General features: G+C 46.0%; 2 protein-coding genes across 6 annotated transcripts in view; both read left to right on the top strand.

The window, feature by feature from the left end:
- LOC139553957 (kinesin-like protein KIF21B) overlaps positions 1-17,784 on the top strand; it is a 140,233-nt gene that overhangs the window by 88,808 nt on the left and 33,641 nt on the right. For 2 of the 5 annotated variants that reach the window (XM_071366796.1, XM_071366772.1), the window contains exons 24-29: positions 383-588; positions 855-929; positions 1,251-1,361; positions 7,989-8,027; positions 17,043-17,179; positions 17,668-17,784. The exon at positions 17,668-17,784 is cut by the window's right edge and continues 64 nt beyond it. In XM_071366796.1, the coding sequence (XP_071222897.1) occupies positions 383-588; positions 855-929; positions 1,251-1,361; positions 7,989-8,027; positions 17,043-17,179; positions 17,668-17,784 (685 nt within the window). The remainder of the gene's footprint in view (positions 1-382; positions 589-854; positions 930-1,250; positions 1,362-7,988; positions 8,028-17,042; positions 17,180-17,667) is intronic. The other 3 variants (XM_071366789.1, XM_071366804.1, XM_071366782.1) reach the window with 3 other exon arrangements.
- Positions 1,889-7,978, top strand: LOC139551758 (uncharacterized). Its single transcript, XM_071363074.1, has 2 exons — positions 1,889-1,895; positions 3,720-7,978. Exons 1-2 carry the CDS (start codon positions 1,889-1,891, stop codon positions 4,622-4,624), a joined length of 912 nt encoding a protein of 303 aa, XP_071219175.1. The 3' UTR covers positions 4,625-7,978.

The raw sequence follows: 17,784 nt of genomic DNA, 5'->3' as shown, positions 1-17,784 counted from the left end.
TCTGATGGCCTTGAGATAGAAGCTATTTGTCAGTCTCTCGGTCCCAGCTTTGATCAACCTGTACTGACTTCACCTTCTGGATGATAGCGGGGTGAACAGGCAGTGACTGGGATGGTTGTTGTCCTTGATGATCATGTTTGCCTTCCTGTGACATCGGGTGCTGTAGGTGTCCTGAGGGCAGGTAGTTTGCCCCCCGGTGATGCGTTGTGCAGACCGCACCCCCCTCTGGAGAGCCTTGCGGTCGTGGGCGGAGCATCTTGTACACATGAGTAATTGGGTGACAGTTGCCTTGACAGAACTGTACTATCATTATACCACTATCTCCCAAGGTATAGTTTATTAAAGACATCATGTGACTTTTTCTTCATTATTCTCCCCCCAGACGGAGCCTCGTCTGTCAGCCCAGATGAAGGCGGTATCAGCAGAGTACCTGTGTCCCGTGTTAGACCCCTCTACTAAGAACATCACTAAGTCCCTGGCCTCCCTGACAGACATCCAGGAGAACGGGACCAGTATGAGCCTCACCCTCCCTATCTTCAGAGACCGGATGTCCAGGACCATCAACCTGCCCGTCAGGGGGCACACCTTGTGAGTTGTAGGCTATGGCGCACTGTAACTTCTGGGGAGTACCAATATGGGGGACGGTGGCTTCACAACAACGCCTGCTGTCAGCCATCTAGGGAACATATATGTCTGTAACTGCATGGCAGTGTTACATGCTAATTCTAACGATCTGCTACTGTATGCTAATGCTTATTCTCTCTCGCTCTCTGAATTCAATTCAATTCAAGGTGCTTTATTGGCATGGGAAACATATGTTAGATAATAAGCAACAGTAATAAACTCTCTCTCAGTCCCAGACAGTCTCGCGGTGGTGACACCTCCCCTCTAACAAGAAGGAAGTCTTATGACCGAGGACAGTCTTCCAGGTAGATAACTGTCTTCCCACTAATCACTAATGCGTTGTTTTGTTCAATCTCCACATTCCCTTTACCCTGTCTTCCTGCTTTGTGTTATTCCTGTTTAATGATCTATGTGAAATGTACTTCAAATAAATATGACTTGACTTCAATCAATCCATTAATCAATCCATGAATCAACCAATCAATCATTGAATATGAGACACAAACTTAACTCCCGAAAAGTCAGCTGTTCTCATAATATCCCGCATCTCTCCACACCACCCCCCCCCTCCACCTCTCCTCTCCCCATCCTCCCCTCAACCGCTCTCCCCTATCACTCTCTCTCAGAAATGCTGATGGGTTCACTCCCCCCTCCTCCCCCCCTCTTAGAACCCGTAATGACCGCAATGTCTTCTCAAGGCTCACCAGCAACCAGAGTCAGGGCTCTGCACTGGACAAGTAAGTACACACACACACACACACACACACACACACACACACACACACACACACACACACACACACACACACACACACACACACACACACACACACACACACACACACACACAGAGACAGACAGACAGACAGACAGACAGACAGACAGACAGACAGACAGACAGACAGACAGACACGGACAAACACATACTCACATACTGTAACCTTAAAAAACCTTCAAAGCTCTTTGTTTTCTCAGCCAATCATCTTCCTCATCTGATCAATCTGATCTTTACTTCCTGTCTGTCCTTATGGTTCTTTCATCATTCTCCTCCTGAGTTGTTCTATGGTTCTTTCATCGTTCTTCTCCTGAGTTGTCCTATGGTTCTATGGATTGAGATTAAGATCAGGGTCTCATTAACCTGGCATTGACAGCCGTTCACATTCATCCTAGGATGGACAGTCTCGCTGCAGGTTTCTAGGTGGTATTCTCTAATAGAGGTCCTGCTGCCAGACAGATAGACGTGAACAATCTGGCTCTGCTCTTAATGGAACGTATTAACAATGGAAAATATACTTTCAGCGCTCGCTAATAGAAGATATTGTAAAAACAGTTCAGCTGATGAAGGGTTGGAGTCCGGAAAAACATTCTTGAGATGGCTGTTGCAAAGAAGCCCTCAGACCAGGAAATCCCAGTGTCCTCTTGTGTTCATTCCTCTTCTTAAACACCCAGAACAGGAAATCCCAGTGTCCTCTTGTGTTCATTCCTTTTCTTAAACACTCAGAACAGGAAATCCCAGTGTCCTCTTGTGTTCATTCCTCTTCTTAAACACTCAGAACAGGAAATCCCAGTGTCCTCTTGTGTTCATTCCTCTTCTTAAACACTCAGACCAGGAAATCCCAGTGTCCTCTTGTGTTCATTCCTCTTCTTAAACACTCAGACCAGGAAATCCCAGTGTCCTCTTGTGTTCATTCCTCTTCTTAAACACTCAGACCAGGAAATCCCAGTGTCCTATTGTGTTCATTCCTCTTCTTAAACACTCAGACCAGGAAATCCCAGTGTCCTCTTGTGTTCATTCCTCTTCTTAAACACTCAGACCAGGAAATCCCAGTGTCCTCTTGTGTTCATTCCTCTTCTTAAACACTCAGACCAGGAAATCCCAGTGTCCTCTTGTGTTCATTCCTCTTCTTAAACACTCAGACCAGGAAATCCCAGTGTCCTATTGTGTTCATTCACTCAGAACAGGAAATCCCAGTGTCCTCTTGTGTTCATTCCTCTTCTTAAACACTCAGAACAGGAAATCCCAGTGTCCTCTTGTGTTCATTCCTCTTCTTAAACACTCAAAACAGGAAATCCCAGTGTCCTCTTGTGTTCATTACTCTTCTTAAACACTCAGAACAGGAAATCCCAGTGTCCTCTTGTGTTCATTCCTCTTCTTAAACACTCAGACCAGGAAATCCCAGTGTCCTCTTGTGTTCATTCCTCTTCTTAAACACTCAGACCAGGAAATCCCAGTGTCCTCTTGTGTTCATTACACTTCGTAAACGATTCTAGTTCTCAGCTCTGGAAATGGCAGCAGTTAATTGTCAGCCTCTCTAAATTGTTTGTGTAATTTCTAATCTTTATTAATCCTGATAGGTTGTGGCCTTTTTTTTTACCCCCTGATTGGTGTAGGAAGTGGTGATTAGAGTATGTGTGTGTGTGTGTGTGTGTGTGTGTGTGTGTGTGTGTGTGTGTGTGTGTGTGTGTGTGTGTGTGTGTGTGTGTGTGTGTGTGTGTGTGTGTGTGTGTGTGTGTGTGTGTGTGTGTGTGTGTGTGTGTGTGTGTGTGTGCTAGGGCTGCCTGAGGTTGCCTCTGGATTCTCATTATGTAAACCAGGACTAGGTAATTGAGCTCAGAGGAACTGGCTAGCTTCCTCTTTGGGGATGGTGTCATTTGCAGCCATTGAGTTGAGGATGGTGGCTGGGTTATTGGAATATATAGTTTGGGGGGGTATTTCAGAAATGTGTTTCATTACATGGTAATTGTTAGATGGGTTTATCTTATGAGGTTTAGTGACAGGTCTTTTTTTTAATATGTTATGTCGTTTTACATGGTTTTCACATCAACATTGTTTTTGGAACACTTTTACATCCATCTGTAAGTATGCTTTGAATCAATCCAAGTTATGTTTCTCTACGCACTGTGTGTGTGTTCACGTTGCTTTGGTGCATTCTCCGTTCAAATTCTTGGGCTCTGGCCTTCATCATCAGAATACATTTTTTCAAAGTGTTTAACACGTTTCATATTTCTTTGTCTTGAAACTGTCTGTCTGGAAGACACTGGAAATATCATTTTTTCTGGGACTTTTTCAGTTTTGAGAAACTGTCACTGAAAAGAAGACTCAGACCGCTGCTCTGCGCAAACATACACTCCTGTCCTCTCACCTCAAACATACACTCCTGTCCTCTCACCTCAAAGATACACTCCTGTCCTCTCACCTCAAACATACACTCCTGTCCTCTCACCTCAAACATACACTCCTGTCCTCTCACCTCAAAGATACACTCCTGTCCTCCTCCCACCTCAAACATACTCTCCTGTCCTCTCACCTCAAACATACACTCCTGTCCTCTCACCTCAAACATACACTCCTGTCCTCTCACCTCAAACATACACTCCTGTCCTCCTCCCACCTCAAACATACACTCCTGTCCTCTCACCTCAAACATACACTCCTGTCCTCTCACCTCAAACATACACTCCTGTCCTCTCACCTCAAACAGACACTCCTGTCCTCTCACCTCAAACAGACACTCCTGTCCTCTCACCTCAAACAGACACTCCTGTCCTCTCACCTCAAACAGACACTCCTGTCCTCTCACCTCAAACATACACTCCTGTCCTCTCACCTCAAACATACACTCCTGTCCTCTCACCTCAAACATACACTCCTGTCCTCTCACCTCAAACAGACACTCCTGTCCTCTCACCTCAAACAGACACTCCTGTCCTCTCACCTCAAACATACACTCCTGTCCTCTCACCTCAAACATACACTCCTGTCCTCTCACCTCAAACATACACTCCTGTCCTCTCACCTCAAACATACACTCCTGTCCTCTCACCTCAAACATACACTCCTGTCCTCTCACCTCAAACATACACTCCTGTCCTCTCACCTCAAACAGACACTCCTGTCCTCTCACCTCAAACATACTCTCCTGTCCTCTCACCTCAAACATACACTCCTGTCCTCTCACCTAAAACATACACTCCTGTCCTCCCCGAGGTGACAAGGTAAAAATCTGTCATTCTACCCCTGAGCAAGGCAGTAAACCCACTGTTCCCTGGGCGCTGAAGATGTGGATGTCGATTAAGGCAGCCCCCTGTACCTCTCTGATTCAGAGGGGTTGGGTTAAATGAGGAAGACACATTTCAGTTGAATGCATTCAGTTGTACAACTGACTAGGTATCCCCCTTTCCCTTTCCCTTTCCTACCTCCCAAAACAACGACATCCCTATGGGCTTGGTACAAAACATTTACACTAGTTGTTTCTACAAAAACAGCTCAAAGATTCTCAGCGAAAAGTAACAACAGGTTCTGAATACTAGATATTTAGCCAGAGCCAAATATATACATATGGTCTGGTTTCATATGCACATTGCACCCATAAGTCAGTATACTGGGCATTAATAAACACGCCCCCATCAACCTCATACGGTATTAAAAAGCAGGTACTATGACAGAATTTATAGAGGTGATATTGTTCTGCTGCCTTCTAACAGCTTTGCTCCCTACATAAATCTGAATTTACAACTGGCATTACAATGACTGCTGAGCAATAAAATATTTATAGGATGTGCCTAATGGCAACCTATTCCCTTAATAGTGCACTACTTTTCACACACTTGCCAGTGTTTTCCCTACTTACAACTCAGGGAATAGGCGTTACACCGGAGCAGATCTTTCCCACAGAGACAGTTAACTAAGAGTGGGTGGGTTCTCATGTGATGTCCAGTCTGATTGACAACCCTGTCCTCCAATCAACTGCTGTCTCCTTGCTGATAACCCAAATCCCTCTCCCTCTCCCTGCCCTCCTCTTCCTTTACTTCCTGGTTCCTGGTAAACCCCACCCCCAATCCCAGTAAGCCCTCCCTCTTTAAGTGTACTTCTGTTTTATCCCTTACTGTACTGTAGGTATCCCTTCCTTCTTTAACCCAGAAACGTTATAGATAACTGTACCTCCCCTAATCCTAAACATGACCCTGCCATTGGCTAGTCTGAGTGGCAGATGTTGTTTCTGCTGTCTTGTCACAGGCTGGAACAAACTGTCACACAGGCTAGCCATCCCCTATTCCCTATCCCTGAACCTGAACCTAACCCTACCAGTATAACCCTTTCTCCTCTAGCTATAGTGCTCAATATGCTCCTAACTTCCTCTCTTCTCCTCCCCTAACCGTGCTTCTGTCCTCTCATAACCCTGCTTCTCTTCTCTCCTCTCCTAACCCTGATCCTCTCTTCTTCTCTCCTAACCCTGCTCTTCTTCTCTCCTAACCCTGATCCTCTCTTCTCTTCCCCTAACCGTGCTTCTGTCCTCTCATAACCCTGTTTCTCTTCTCTCCTCTCCTAACCCTGATCCTCTCTTCTTCTCTCCTAACCCTGCTCTTCTTCTCTCCTAACCCTGATCCTCTCTTCTCTTCCCCTAACCGTGCTTCTGTCCTCTCATAACCCTGTTTCTCTTCTCTCCTCTCCTAACCCTGATCCTCTCTTCTTCTCTCCTAACCCTGCTCTTCTTCTCTCCTAACCCTGATCCTCTCTTCTCCTCTCCTAACCCTGCTCCTCTCCTCTCCTAACCCTGCTCCTCTCTTCTCTCCTAACCCTGATCCTCTCTTCTCCTCTCCTAACCCTGATCCTCTCTTCTCCTAACCCTGGTCCTCTCTTCTCTCCTAACCCTGATCCTCTCTTCTCTTCTCCTCTCCTAACCCTGATCCTCTCTTCTCCTCTCCTAACCCTGATCCTCTCTTCTCCTAACCCTGATCCTCTCTTCTCCTCTCCTAACCCTGATCCTCTCTTCTCTCCTAACCCTGATCCTCTCTTCTCTTCTCCTAACCCTGCTCCTCTCCTCTCCTCTCTTCTCCTCTCCTAACCCTGATCCTCTCCTCTCCTAACCCTGCTCCTCTCTTCTCTCCTAACCCTGCTCCTCTCTTCTCTCCTAACCTTGATCCTCTCTTCTCTCCTAACCCTGATCCTCTCTTCTCCTCTCCTAACCCTGATCCTCTCCTCTCCTAACCCTGATCCTCTCTTCTCCTAACCCTGCTTCTCTTCTCTCCTCTCTTCTCATCTCCTAAACCTGATCCTCTCTTCTCCTCTCCTAACCCTGCTCCTCTCTTCTCCTCTCCTAACCCTGATCCTCTCTTCTCCTAATCCTGCTCCTCTCTTCTCTCCTAACCCTGATCCTCTCTTCTCCTAACCCTGCTCCTCTCTTCTCTCCTAACCCTGATCCTCTCTTCTCCTCTCCTAACCCTGATCCTCTCTTCTCCTAATCCTGCTCCTCTCTTCTCTCCTAACCCTGATCCTCTCTTCTCCTCTCCTAACCCTGATCCTCTCCTCTCCTAACCCTGATCCTCTCTTCTCCTAACCCTGCTTCTCTTCTCTCCTCTCTTCTCATCTCCTAAACCTGATCCTCTCTTCTCCTCTCCTAACCCTGATCCTTTCCTCTCCTAACCCTTCTCCTGTCTTCTCCTCTCCTGATCCTCTCCTCTCCTAACCCTGCTCCTCTCTTCTCCTCTCCTAACCCTGCTCCTCTCCTCTCTTCTCCTCTCCTAACCTTGCTCCTCTCCTCTCCTCTCCTAACCCTGCTTCTCTTCTCTCCTCTCCTCTCCTAACCCTGCTCCTCTCTTCTCCTCTCCTAACTCTGCTCCTCTCTTCTCCTCTCCTAACCCTGCTCCTCTCTTCTCCTCTCCTAACCCTGATCCTTTCCTCTCCTAACCCTGATCCTTTCCTCTCCTAACCCTGATCCTCTCCTATCCTAACCCTGATCCTCTTCTATCCTAACCCTGATCCTCTCCTATCCTAACCCTGATCCTCTCCTATCCCTGATCCTTTCCTCTCCTAACCCTGATCCTTTCCTCTCCTCACCCTGATCCTTTCCTCTCCTAATCCTTCTCCTGTCTTCTCCTCTCCTAACCCTGATCCTCTCCTCTCCTAACCCTGCTCCTCTCTTCTCCTCTCCTAACCCTGATCCTGTCTTCTCCTCTCCTAACCCTGCTCCTCTATTCTCCTCTCCTAACCCTGATCCTGTCTTCTCCTCTCCTAACCCTGATCCTCTCCTCTCCTAACCCTGATCCTCTCTTCTCCTCTCCTAACCCTGCTTCTCTTCTCTCCTCTCCTAACCCTGATCCTCTCTTCCCTTCCCTTCTCCTCTCCTAACCCTGCTCCTCTCTTCTCCTCTCCTCTTCTGCTCCTCTCCTAACCCTGATCCTCTCTTCCCTTCCCTTCCCTTCCCTTCCCTTCCCTTCCCTTCCCTTCCCTTCCCTTCCCTTCCCTTCCCTTCCCTTCCCTTCCCTTCTCCTCTCCTCTTCTCTCCTCTCCTAACCCTGATCCTCTCTTCCCTTCCCTTCCCTTCTCCTCTCCTAACCCTGCTCCTCTCCTGTTCTGTCTTCAGGTCAGATGACAGCGACTCCTCTCACTCTGAGGTTCTCAGGTAGAGATATCTATCTGTCCCTTCCATTCTGTCTCTCCTCTTGCCTGATTGGCCAGTCACTCGGCTGGCCCCTCCTCCTTTCCCGGGCTAGGCGGAGTTGATGTGGAGCATGATTTAGCCTCATTGGTCCCCCCTCACCCTCCTCCAATCCCCTTCCACCAGTGTGGTGTTTCATATTTGCAGTGTCCGTCCCCCCAACTCATGGCATCTGAACTAATCTTTCTGTCTGGAGAGCTTTGGGTGAGGTCAGTTCAATGAATTCAAGGCTACTATGAGATTCACAAATGGAGTGGATAGCATAAATATAAAGCATTTACAGCACACAACTAGGCATTGGTAATGCTCATAAGCATTGTGACTCCCTTTCCTAGACAATAAAGAATGACATTTCTGCCTGGACATATCAATCATAACCCTATTAGAACGTTTTGAATTCACATTGCCACTCAGAAATTGCTCGAAAACAGAAGGCTGTACCAACATGAATAATTAAAAACTATTTTGGCAGTGCTCTGTTGGATATGTTAAGAGATGATTTGTTATGGGACGACCCAGCTGCCCTGAGCAGCACAGCTGTTTCAACCTGTAAGTCTCCAAACAGTAATAGGACAAGTAGATAGAGAGGGAGAAACAGGTATGTGGTTATCTAGAGCAAAACAAACCCTCTCTAGGCCTTAGCTGAATGTACTCTCCTCTCTCTCTCTATCTCTCTCTCTGTCAATTTCAATTCAATTCAAGGGGCTTTATTGGCATGGGAAACATGTGTTAACATTGCCAAAGCAAGTGAGGTAGACAATATACAAAAGTGAAATAAACAATAAAAATTAACAGTAAACATTACACATACAGAAGTTTCAAAACAATAACAATGGCGCCAATGTAAACTGAGGTTTTTATAAATATGAACTTTATCGAACAAAACATATATGTATTGTGTAACATGAAGTCCTATGAGTGTCATCTGATGAAGATCATCAAAGGTTAGTGATTAATTTTATCTCTATCTCCCTCGCTTTTTTTTTTTTTTGTGTGACTTTTGTGAAAAATGACTGTGTTTGTCTGTGATTTTGCGGTGACCTAACATAATCGTTTGTGGTGCTTTCGCTGTAAAGCCTATTTGAAATCGGACACTTTGGTGGGATTAACAACAAGATTACCTTTAAGATGGTATAAGACACATGATTGTCTGAGGAATTTTAATTATGAGATGTCTGTTGTTTGAATTTGGCGCCCTGCACTTTCACTGGCTGTTGACGAGGTGAGACGCAGCCAGTGAAAGTGCAGGGCGCCAAATTCAAAACAACAGAAATCCCATAAAATTCCTCAAACATACATGTATTTTACACCATTTTAAATATACACTTGTTGTAAATCCAGCCACAGTGTCCGATTTGAAATAGGCTTTACGACGAAAGCAAACCTAACGATTATGTTAGGTGAGTGCCTATTCACAGAAAAACACAGCCATTTTTCCAGCCAAAGAGAGGAGTCACAAAAAGCAGAAATATAGATAAACCTTTGATGATCTTCATCAGATGACACTAATAGGACTTCATGTTACACAATACATGTATGTTTTGTTCGGTAAAGTAAAATATTTATATCCAAAAATCTCAGTTTACATTGGTGCGTTATGTTCAGTAGTTCCAAAACATCCAGTGATTTTGCAGAGAGCCACATCAATTTACAGAAATAGTCATCATAAATGTTGATGAAAATACAAGTGTTACACATTGAATTTTAGATCCACTTCTCCTTAATGAAACCGCTGTGTCAGATTTTAAAAAAACTTTACGGAAAAAGCAAACCATGCAATAATCTGAGTACGGCGCTAAGACGACAAATCAACCCAAAGAGATATCCGCCATGTTGGAGTCAACAGAAGTCAGAAATAGCATTATAAATATTCACTTACTTTTGATGATCTTCATCAGAATGCACTCCCAGGAATCCCAGTTCCACAATAAATGTTTGTTTTGTTCGATAATGTCCATCATTTATGTCCAAATTCCTCCTTGTTGTTCGCACGTTCAGTACACAATCTAAACTCACGACGCGCGTGCAAGTCCAGCGGACAGTACGGACGAAAAGTCCAAAAAGTTCCGTTACAGTCTGTAGAAACATGTCAAACGATGTATAGAATCAATCTTTAGGATGTTTTTAACATAAATCTTCAATAATGTTCCAACCGGAGAATTCCTTTGTCTTCGGAAATGCGATGGAACGCAGCTAACTCTCACATGAACGCGCATGGTCAGCTCGTGGCACTCTGGGAGAGACCTTACTCATTCTCCTCTCATTTGCCCCCACTTCACAGTTGAAGCATCAAACAAGGTTCTATAGACTGTTGACATCTAGTGGAAGCCTTAGGAAGTGCAACATGACCCTATTTCCACTGTATCTTGAAAAGGCAAAGAGTTGAAAACCTACAAACCTCAGATTTCCCACTTCCTGTTTGGATTTTTTCTCAGGTTTTTGCCTGCCATATGAGTTCTGTTATACTCACAGACATCATTCAAACAGTTTTAGAAACGTCAGAGTGTTTTCTAACCAAATCTACTAATACTATGCATATCTGGGCCTGAGTAGCAGGCAGTTTACTCTGGGCACGCTTTTCATCCGGGCGTGAAAATAATGCCCCCTACCCCAAAGAAGTTAACCTCTAATTCCTCCCAAACCCGGATCCGGGAGCACCCCCATCAGTAAAAAAGCTGACTAGCATAGCCTAGCATAGCGTCACAAGTAAATACTAGCATCTAAATATCATTAAATCACAAGTCCAAGACACCAGATGAAAGATACACATCTTGTGAATCCAGCCATCATTTCTGATTTTTAAAATGTTTTACAGGGAAGACACAATATGTAAATCTATTAGCTAACCATGTTAGCAAAAGACACCACTTTTTTTACTCCACCAGTTTTTTACTCCATCAGTAGCTATCACAAATTCGACAAAATAAAGATATAAATAGCCACTAACCAAGAAACAACTTCATCAGATGACAGTCTGATAACATATTTATTGTATAGCATATGTCTTTTTAGAAAAATGTGCATATTTCAGGTATAAATCACAGTTCTACATTGCAGCTGCAATCTGAAATAGTGCCGAAGCAGCCAGAATAATTACAGAGACCAACGTCAAATACCTAATTACTCATCATAAATCATTTCTTTAAAATACACAGCGTACAGCAAATGAAATCCCAACATCTTGTGAATCCAGCCAATATGTCAGATTTTTTAAGTGTTTTACAGCGAAAACACAATATAGCATTATATTAGCTTACCACAATAGCCAGAAACACAACCGCATTTACCAGCAGCAAATGTTAGCGATCGTAACAATCCAGCAAAAGATATATAATTGGACTAACCTTGATAAACTTCATCAGATGACAGTCCTGTAACATCATATTACACAATGCATATAGGCTTTGTTCGAAAATGTGCATATTTAGCAGCACAAATCGTGGTTATACAATGTGATCAGTATCAGCATTTCATGCATTCTGGCCGGCGCCATCTTGGAGAGGCACCTAATCTAATCGATAAATAATCGTAAACTTGACTAAAAAATACAGGTTGGACAGCAAATGAAAGATGCATTAGTTATTAATGCAACCGCTGTGTTAGATTTTTAAAATTAACGTTACTAGACATACAGTGTGCGTTACAGCCAGACCAGTGCCGCAATAATGGCGGACAAATCCTTTTTCATTTTTCCACATAAATACGGAATAAATCATAAATAGCTCTTACTTTTGGATGAGCTTCCATCAGAATCTTGGGCAAGTTGTCCTTTGTCCAAAAGAATCGTTGCTCGGTTGTAAAACGTCCTCTTCAACTTTGGAACTAGCAGCTAACAATAGCTATGTGGCGCAGACATGCCCAAATGTTCAAAACGCAATACTAAGGAAATTCCGAAAATGTCAATATACTCGCATAAACTGATATAACTCGGTTTAAAATAACTTCGTTATGATGTTTCTAACACCTATATCGAATTAAATTACAGACGGATATATCTAAGGCCGATAACTGAGCGTTTCAAAATGCCATCCTGAGGTCTTGCTTTGCGTCATGACGAACGTCAAAAAGAGAGCTCCCTCCGTTCCTTGGGGCTTTATAAGGTCTGAGATCTGCGTAGAAACTCCATTCCAATTCTCATTGGTTACTGACATCCAGGGGAAGGCGGGTGCAGTTCATGTCGACCCATAGGATACATACAGAGCTTTAAACTGATCTGAGAACAGAGCCTCGTTTTCAGACCTTCGCAGTTCCTGTCATGAATTTCGCTGCAGAAAGAGTTCTGTTTCACCCACAGACATAATTCAAATGGTTTTAGAAACTAGAGATTGTTTTCTATCCAATAGTAATAATAATATGCATATTGTATGAGCAAGAATTGAGTACGAGGCAGTTTAATTTGGGAACGATAAATGTCGAAGTTGAAACAGCACCCCCTATAGTGACAAGAGGTTATTAATTAAGTATCAAAGGTAAATGTAATTGCTAAAATATACTTAAGTGTCAAAAGTAAAAGTATAAATAATTTCAAATTCCTTATATTAGGCAAACCAGACGGCACCATTTTCTTGTTTTTTTTATTTACAGATAGCCAGGGGCACACTCCAACACTCCACCACTCCAACACTCCACCACTCCAACACTCCAACACTCCACCACTCCAACACTCCACCACTCCAACACTCCACCACTCCAACACTCCACCACTCCACCACTCCACCACTCCAACACTCCACCACTCCAACACTCCACCACTCCAACACTCCACCACTCCACCACTCCACCACTCCAACACTCCACCACTCCACCACTCCAACACTCCACCACTCCACCACTCCAACACTCCACCACTCCAACACTCCACCACTCCAACACTCCAACACTCCAACACTCCACCACTCCACCACTCCACCACTCCAACACTCCACCACTCCAACACTCCAACACTCCACCACTCCAACACTCCAACACTCCACCACTCCACCACTCCAACACTCCAACACTCCAACACTCCAACACTCCACCACTCCAACACTCCACCACTCCAACACTCCACCACTCCAACACTCCACCACTCCAACACTCCACCACTCCACCACTCCAACACTCCACCACTCCAACACTCCACCACTCCAACACTCCAACACTCCAACACTCCACCACTCCAACACTCCAACACTTAGACATATTTTACAAATTAGTCCGCCAGATCAGAGACAGTAGGGATGACCAGGGATGTTCTCTTGATAAGTGTGTGAATTTGACAATTTTCTTGTCCCGCAAAACATTCAAAATGTAATGAGTACTTTTGTGTGTCAGTCAAAATGTATGGAGTAAAAATATATATATTTTCTTTAGGAATGTAGTGAAGTAAAAGTAAAAGTTGTCAAAAATGTCAATATTAAAGTAATGTACAGATACCCCTAAAACTACTTAAGTAGTACTTTAGAGTATTTTTACTTAAGTACTTTACACCACTGCTCCCCAGCAATAAGATTAATTCAGAAGACACCCCTCCCTTCCACACCCTTTTATCCATAAACCACGTGCCCAATTCCAAACCGACAGGGAATATTTGGAATGAGGCCGATATACTAGCCCTGTCACACCTTACCTCCATCCTGTGTGACCAGACAAAGTCATGGTTCCAATCCAACCACTCATTCAGTCCATTTGGATTGGATCTGGGCCCTAGGCCACAGACAGAGGAGAGGGGGTTTGGAACCGGGCCCTAGGCCACAGACAGAGGAGAGGGGGGAGGGGGTTTGGAACTGGGCCCTAGGCCACAGACAGAGGGGGTCTGATGTGACAGCCCCCCCCCCCCCCCACTCACTCACTCGCCTATCTGTCCCAGAAGCCTCTGCTTCGGACCAAACTCTGAACTGGGATTGGCTCAGAAGGGGCGAGGGCCACAAATACGCTCTCTCTTGATTGCTGGAGATGCTGCATGTAGATATGATGTCACAGGATGTTGTGGTGTTGTTGTTGTTGTGTTTGAGTTGGCTGCTACCGGCTGTTGTTGAGTTGTGCTTCTTATCTTCGATGCAGTGAACCCCCGCTGTTCGTTCTCCATCATCATTTGAATGAACAGCACTGTGTTCCTATATAACTGTTCTTCTTTTGGCTGGTGTTGTTATTGCGTTAGCTGACATGCATGCAGCTTGTCCTGTTGTTCTGAGTGTGTGGCTGAGGCTGCTCTAGCAGTCATGCTGTTCACCTGCTTTTAAAGCACCAAGCATGTCACTATATAGAGAGGGAGGGGAAGTGATATGGGACTTGGGGAAGAGGACAAGTGTGTTAGTGTGTCTGTGTGTGTGTGGGGGGGGGGGGGGGGGAGTCCAGGGAGACTCATCTGTCCCAGTTTTGTCTTTAATGACTGGTCCCTATTCCCCACACACTCTCTCTCTCTCTCTCTCTCTCTCTCTCTCTCTCTCTCTCTCTCTCTCTCTCTCTCTCTCTCTCTCTCTCTCTCTCTCCCTCCCTCCCCCTCTCCCCCCCCCCCCCTCCCCCCAGTGGTTCCAGCCACAGCGGAATATGAAACTCACTGGATACTAATTTTCCATCTTTCTCGTTGGGCCAATTCCCCCTGAGCACTCTGGGACCCTGGTCCTGCCAGCAAGAACCAAAAGAGGGAGAGGAATGAAGAGGAAGACAGACACAGAGAGAGGGAGGAGAGGGAGAGATAGCTGAGAGAGGGAGATATAGAGGGAGAGAGATGGAGGATGAAGAGGAGAATGAGATGGAGAGATAGCTAAACAGAGCTAGAAGGGGGGAGGGAGAGAGAGGGAGGGAACAAGGAGGAAGGGATGGAGCAAAAGAGGGAGAGGAGCGGTTCGTTATTTCTGCGGAGTAGAGATTGCTGCTTCCACTGCCAGCCAGGAGATGGATGGTTTTAGGTCAGGCTCTCTAATTGGGCTTCCAAAAAAAGAGAGGGATGGAGAGGAAGGGATGGAGAGAGAGAAGGCGAGGAAGGGATGGAGAGAGAGAAGGCGAGGAAGGGATGGAGAGAGAGAAGGCGAGGAAGGGATGAGAGGAAGGGATGGAGAGAGAGAAGGAGAGGAAGGGATGGATAGAGAGAAGGAGAGGAAGGGATGGAGAGAGAGAAGGCGAGGAAGGGATGGAGAGAGAGAAGGAGAGGAAGGGATGGAGAGAGAGAAGGAGAGGAAGGGATGGAGAGAGAGAAGGAGAGGAAGGGATGGAGAGGAAGGGATGGAGAGAGAGAAGGAGAGGAAGGGATGGAGAGGAAGGGATGGAGAGGAAGGGATGGAGAGGAAGGGATGGAGAGAGAAGGAGAGGAAGGGATGGAGAGAGAGAAGGAGAGGAAGGGATGGAGAGGAAGGGATGGAGAGAGAAGGAGAGGAAGGGATGGAGAGAGAGAAGGAGAGGAAGGGATGGATAGAGAGAAGGAGAGGAAGGGATGGAGATGAAGGGATGGAGAGAGAGAAGGAGAGGAAGGGATGGAGAGAGAGAAGGAGAGGAAGGGATGGAGAGAGAGAAGGAGAGGAAGGGATGGATAGAGAGAAGGAGAGGAAGGGATGGAGAGAGAGAAGGAGAGGAAGGGATGGAGAGAGAGAAGGAGAGGAAGGGATGGAGAGAGAGAAGGAGAGGAAGGAAGTGAGAGAGAGAAGGAGAGGAAGGGATGGAGAGAGAGAAGCTAGAGGAAGGGATGGATAGAGAGAAGGAGAGGAAAGGGTGGAGAGAGAGAAGGAGAGGAAGGGATGTAGAGAGAGAAGCTAGAGGAAGGGATGGATAGAGAGAAGGAGAGGAAGGGATGGAGAGAGAGAAGGTGAGGAAGGGATGAGAGGAAGGGATAGAGAGAGAGAAGGAGAGGAAGGGATGGAGAGAGAGAAGGAGAGGAAGGGATGGAGAGAGAGAAGGAGAGGAAGGAAGTGAGAGAGAGAAGCTAGAGGAAGGGATGGAGAGAGAGAAGCTAGAGGAAGGGATGGATAGAGAGAAGGAGAGGAAGGGGTGGAGAGAGAGAAGGAGAGGAAGGGATGGAGAGAGAGAAGCTAGAGGAAGGGATGGATAGAGAGAAGGCGAGGAAGGGATGGAGAGAGAGAAGGCGAGGAAGGGATGAGAGGAAGGGATAGAGAGAGAGAAGGAGAGGAAGGGATGGAGAGAGAAGGTGAGGAATGGATGGAGAGAGAGAAGGAGAGGAAGGGATGGAGAGAGTGATGGAGAGAGAGAAGGAGAGGAAGGGATGGAGAGAGAGAAGGAGAGGAAGGGATGGAGAGGAAGGGATGAGAGGAAGGGATGGAGAGAGAGAAGGAGAGGAAGGGATGGAGAGAGAGAAGGAGAGGAAGGGATGGATAGAGAGAAGGAGAGGAAGGGATGGAGAGAGAGAAGGAGAGGAAGGGATGGAGAGAGAGAAGGAGAGGAAGGGATGGAGAGAGAGAAGGCGAGGAAGGGATGGAGAGAGAGAAGGAGAGGAAGGGGTGGAGAGAGAGAAGGAGAGGAAGGGATGGAGAGAGAGAATCAGAGGAAGGGGTGGAGAGAGAGAAGGAGAGGAAGGGATGGAGAGAGAGAAGGAGAGGAAGGGATGGATAGAGAGAAGGAGAGGAAGGGATGGATAGAGAGAAGGAGAGGAAGGGGTGGAGAGAGAGAAGGAGAGGAAGGGATGGAGAGAGAGAAGGAGGGGAAGGGATGGAGAGAGAGAAGGAGAGGAAGGGGTGGAGAGAGAGAAGGAGAGGAAGGGATGGAGAGAGAGAAGGAGAGGAAGGGATGGAGAGAGAGAAGGAGAGGAAGGGATGAGAGAGAGAAGGAGAGGAAGTAAGTGAGAGTTTACATCTTTATCCCCAGCAAGGGGCATGGTAGAGCTGTGCTCTTTAACCTATTGTGTTCTAGTGTGTGTGTGTATTGTGTTCTTTGTGTGTTTTTAGATGTTTTGTATCTGTGTGGGGTCAGTGGTCTGTGTGTTGTGTGTGTGTGTGGGTGATGGTGTGTCTGTGTCAGTGTGTGTGTTTAACAGTGTGTCTCCCACAGGGGTGTGATCAGTCCCACGGGGGGTGTGAAGGGAGGGCGGACGGCGCCCCTCCAGTGTTCTGCCGTGGCAGAGGGACACTCTAAACCTGTCCTCTGTGTGGACGCTACAGATGAACTGCTCTTCACGGGATCTAAGGGTACGTCAACGTTGCCACGACAACACCAACACTGTCCTCCCAGCTGAGGTCTGGAGTTTCTTCTTATCATGGAGCCAGGAAAACCTCTGGACGTACTGGACCTTTTAAAGAGGACATTTGTTGTTCATCATATAGACAAATAATACATATCAGAGGAGGCTGGTGGACGGAGCAATAGGAAGACGGGCTCATTGTAAGGGCTGGATTGGAATTGACGGAATGGAGTCAAACATGTGGTTTCCATTTGTTTGATTTATTCCATACCATTCCATTGACTCCATTCCAGCCATTACAATGAGCCTGTCCTCCTATATCTTCTTCCACCAGCCTCCTCTGATTTGTGTACACGTAAAAACAGACATTGAATCACACGTTTTTTTTCGCCCAATCAATTCATTATCAAGACCTTAATTAGCTGAAATAAAAACAGGTTAGAAGTTTTCTGTTTCTGTTTTTTTGATCCGTCTCGCCGGGTCTCTCCTCCTCAGACCGGACGTGTAAGATGTGGAACCTGGTGACGGGACAGGAGATCGTCACGTTGAAAGGCCATCCCAACAATGTGGTGTCAGTCAAATACTGTTCCTCCTCCTGCCTCGTCTTCTCAG

Source organism: Salvelinus alpinus, chromosome 2, assembly GCF_045679555.1.
Source record: "Salvelinus alpinus chromosome 2, SLU_Salpinus.1, whole genome shotgun sequence".
Taxonomy (NCBI): Eukaryota; Metazoa; Chordata; class Actinopteri; order Salmoniformes; family Salmonidae; genus Salvelinus; species Salvelinus alpinus.
This window is presented reverse-complemented; position numbering and strand designations above follow the sequence as displayed.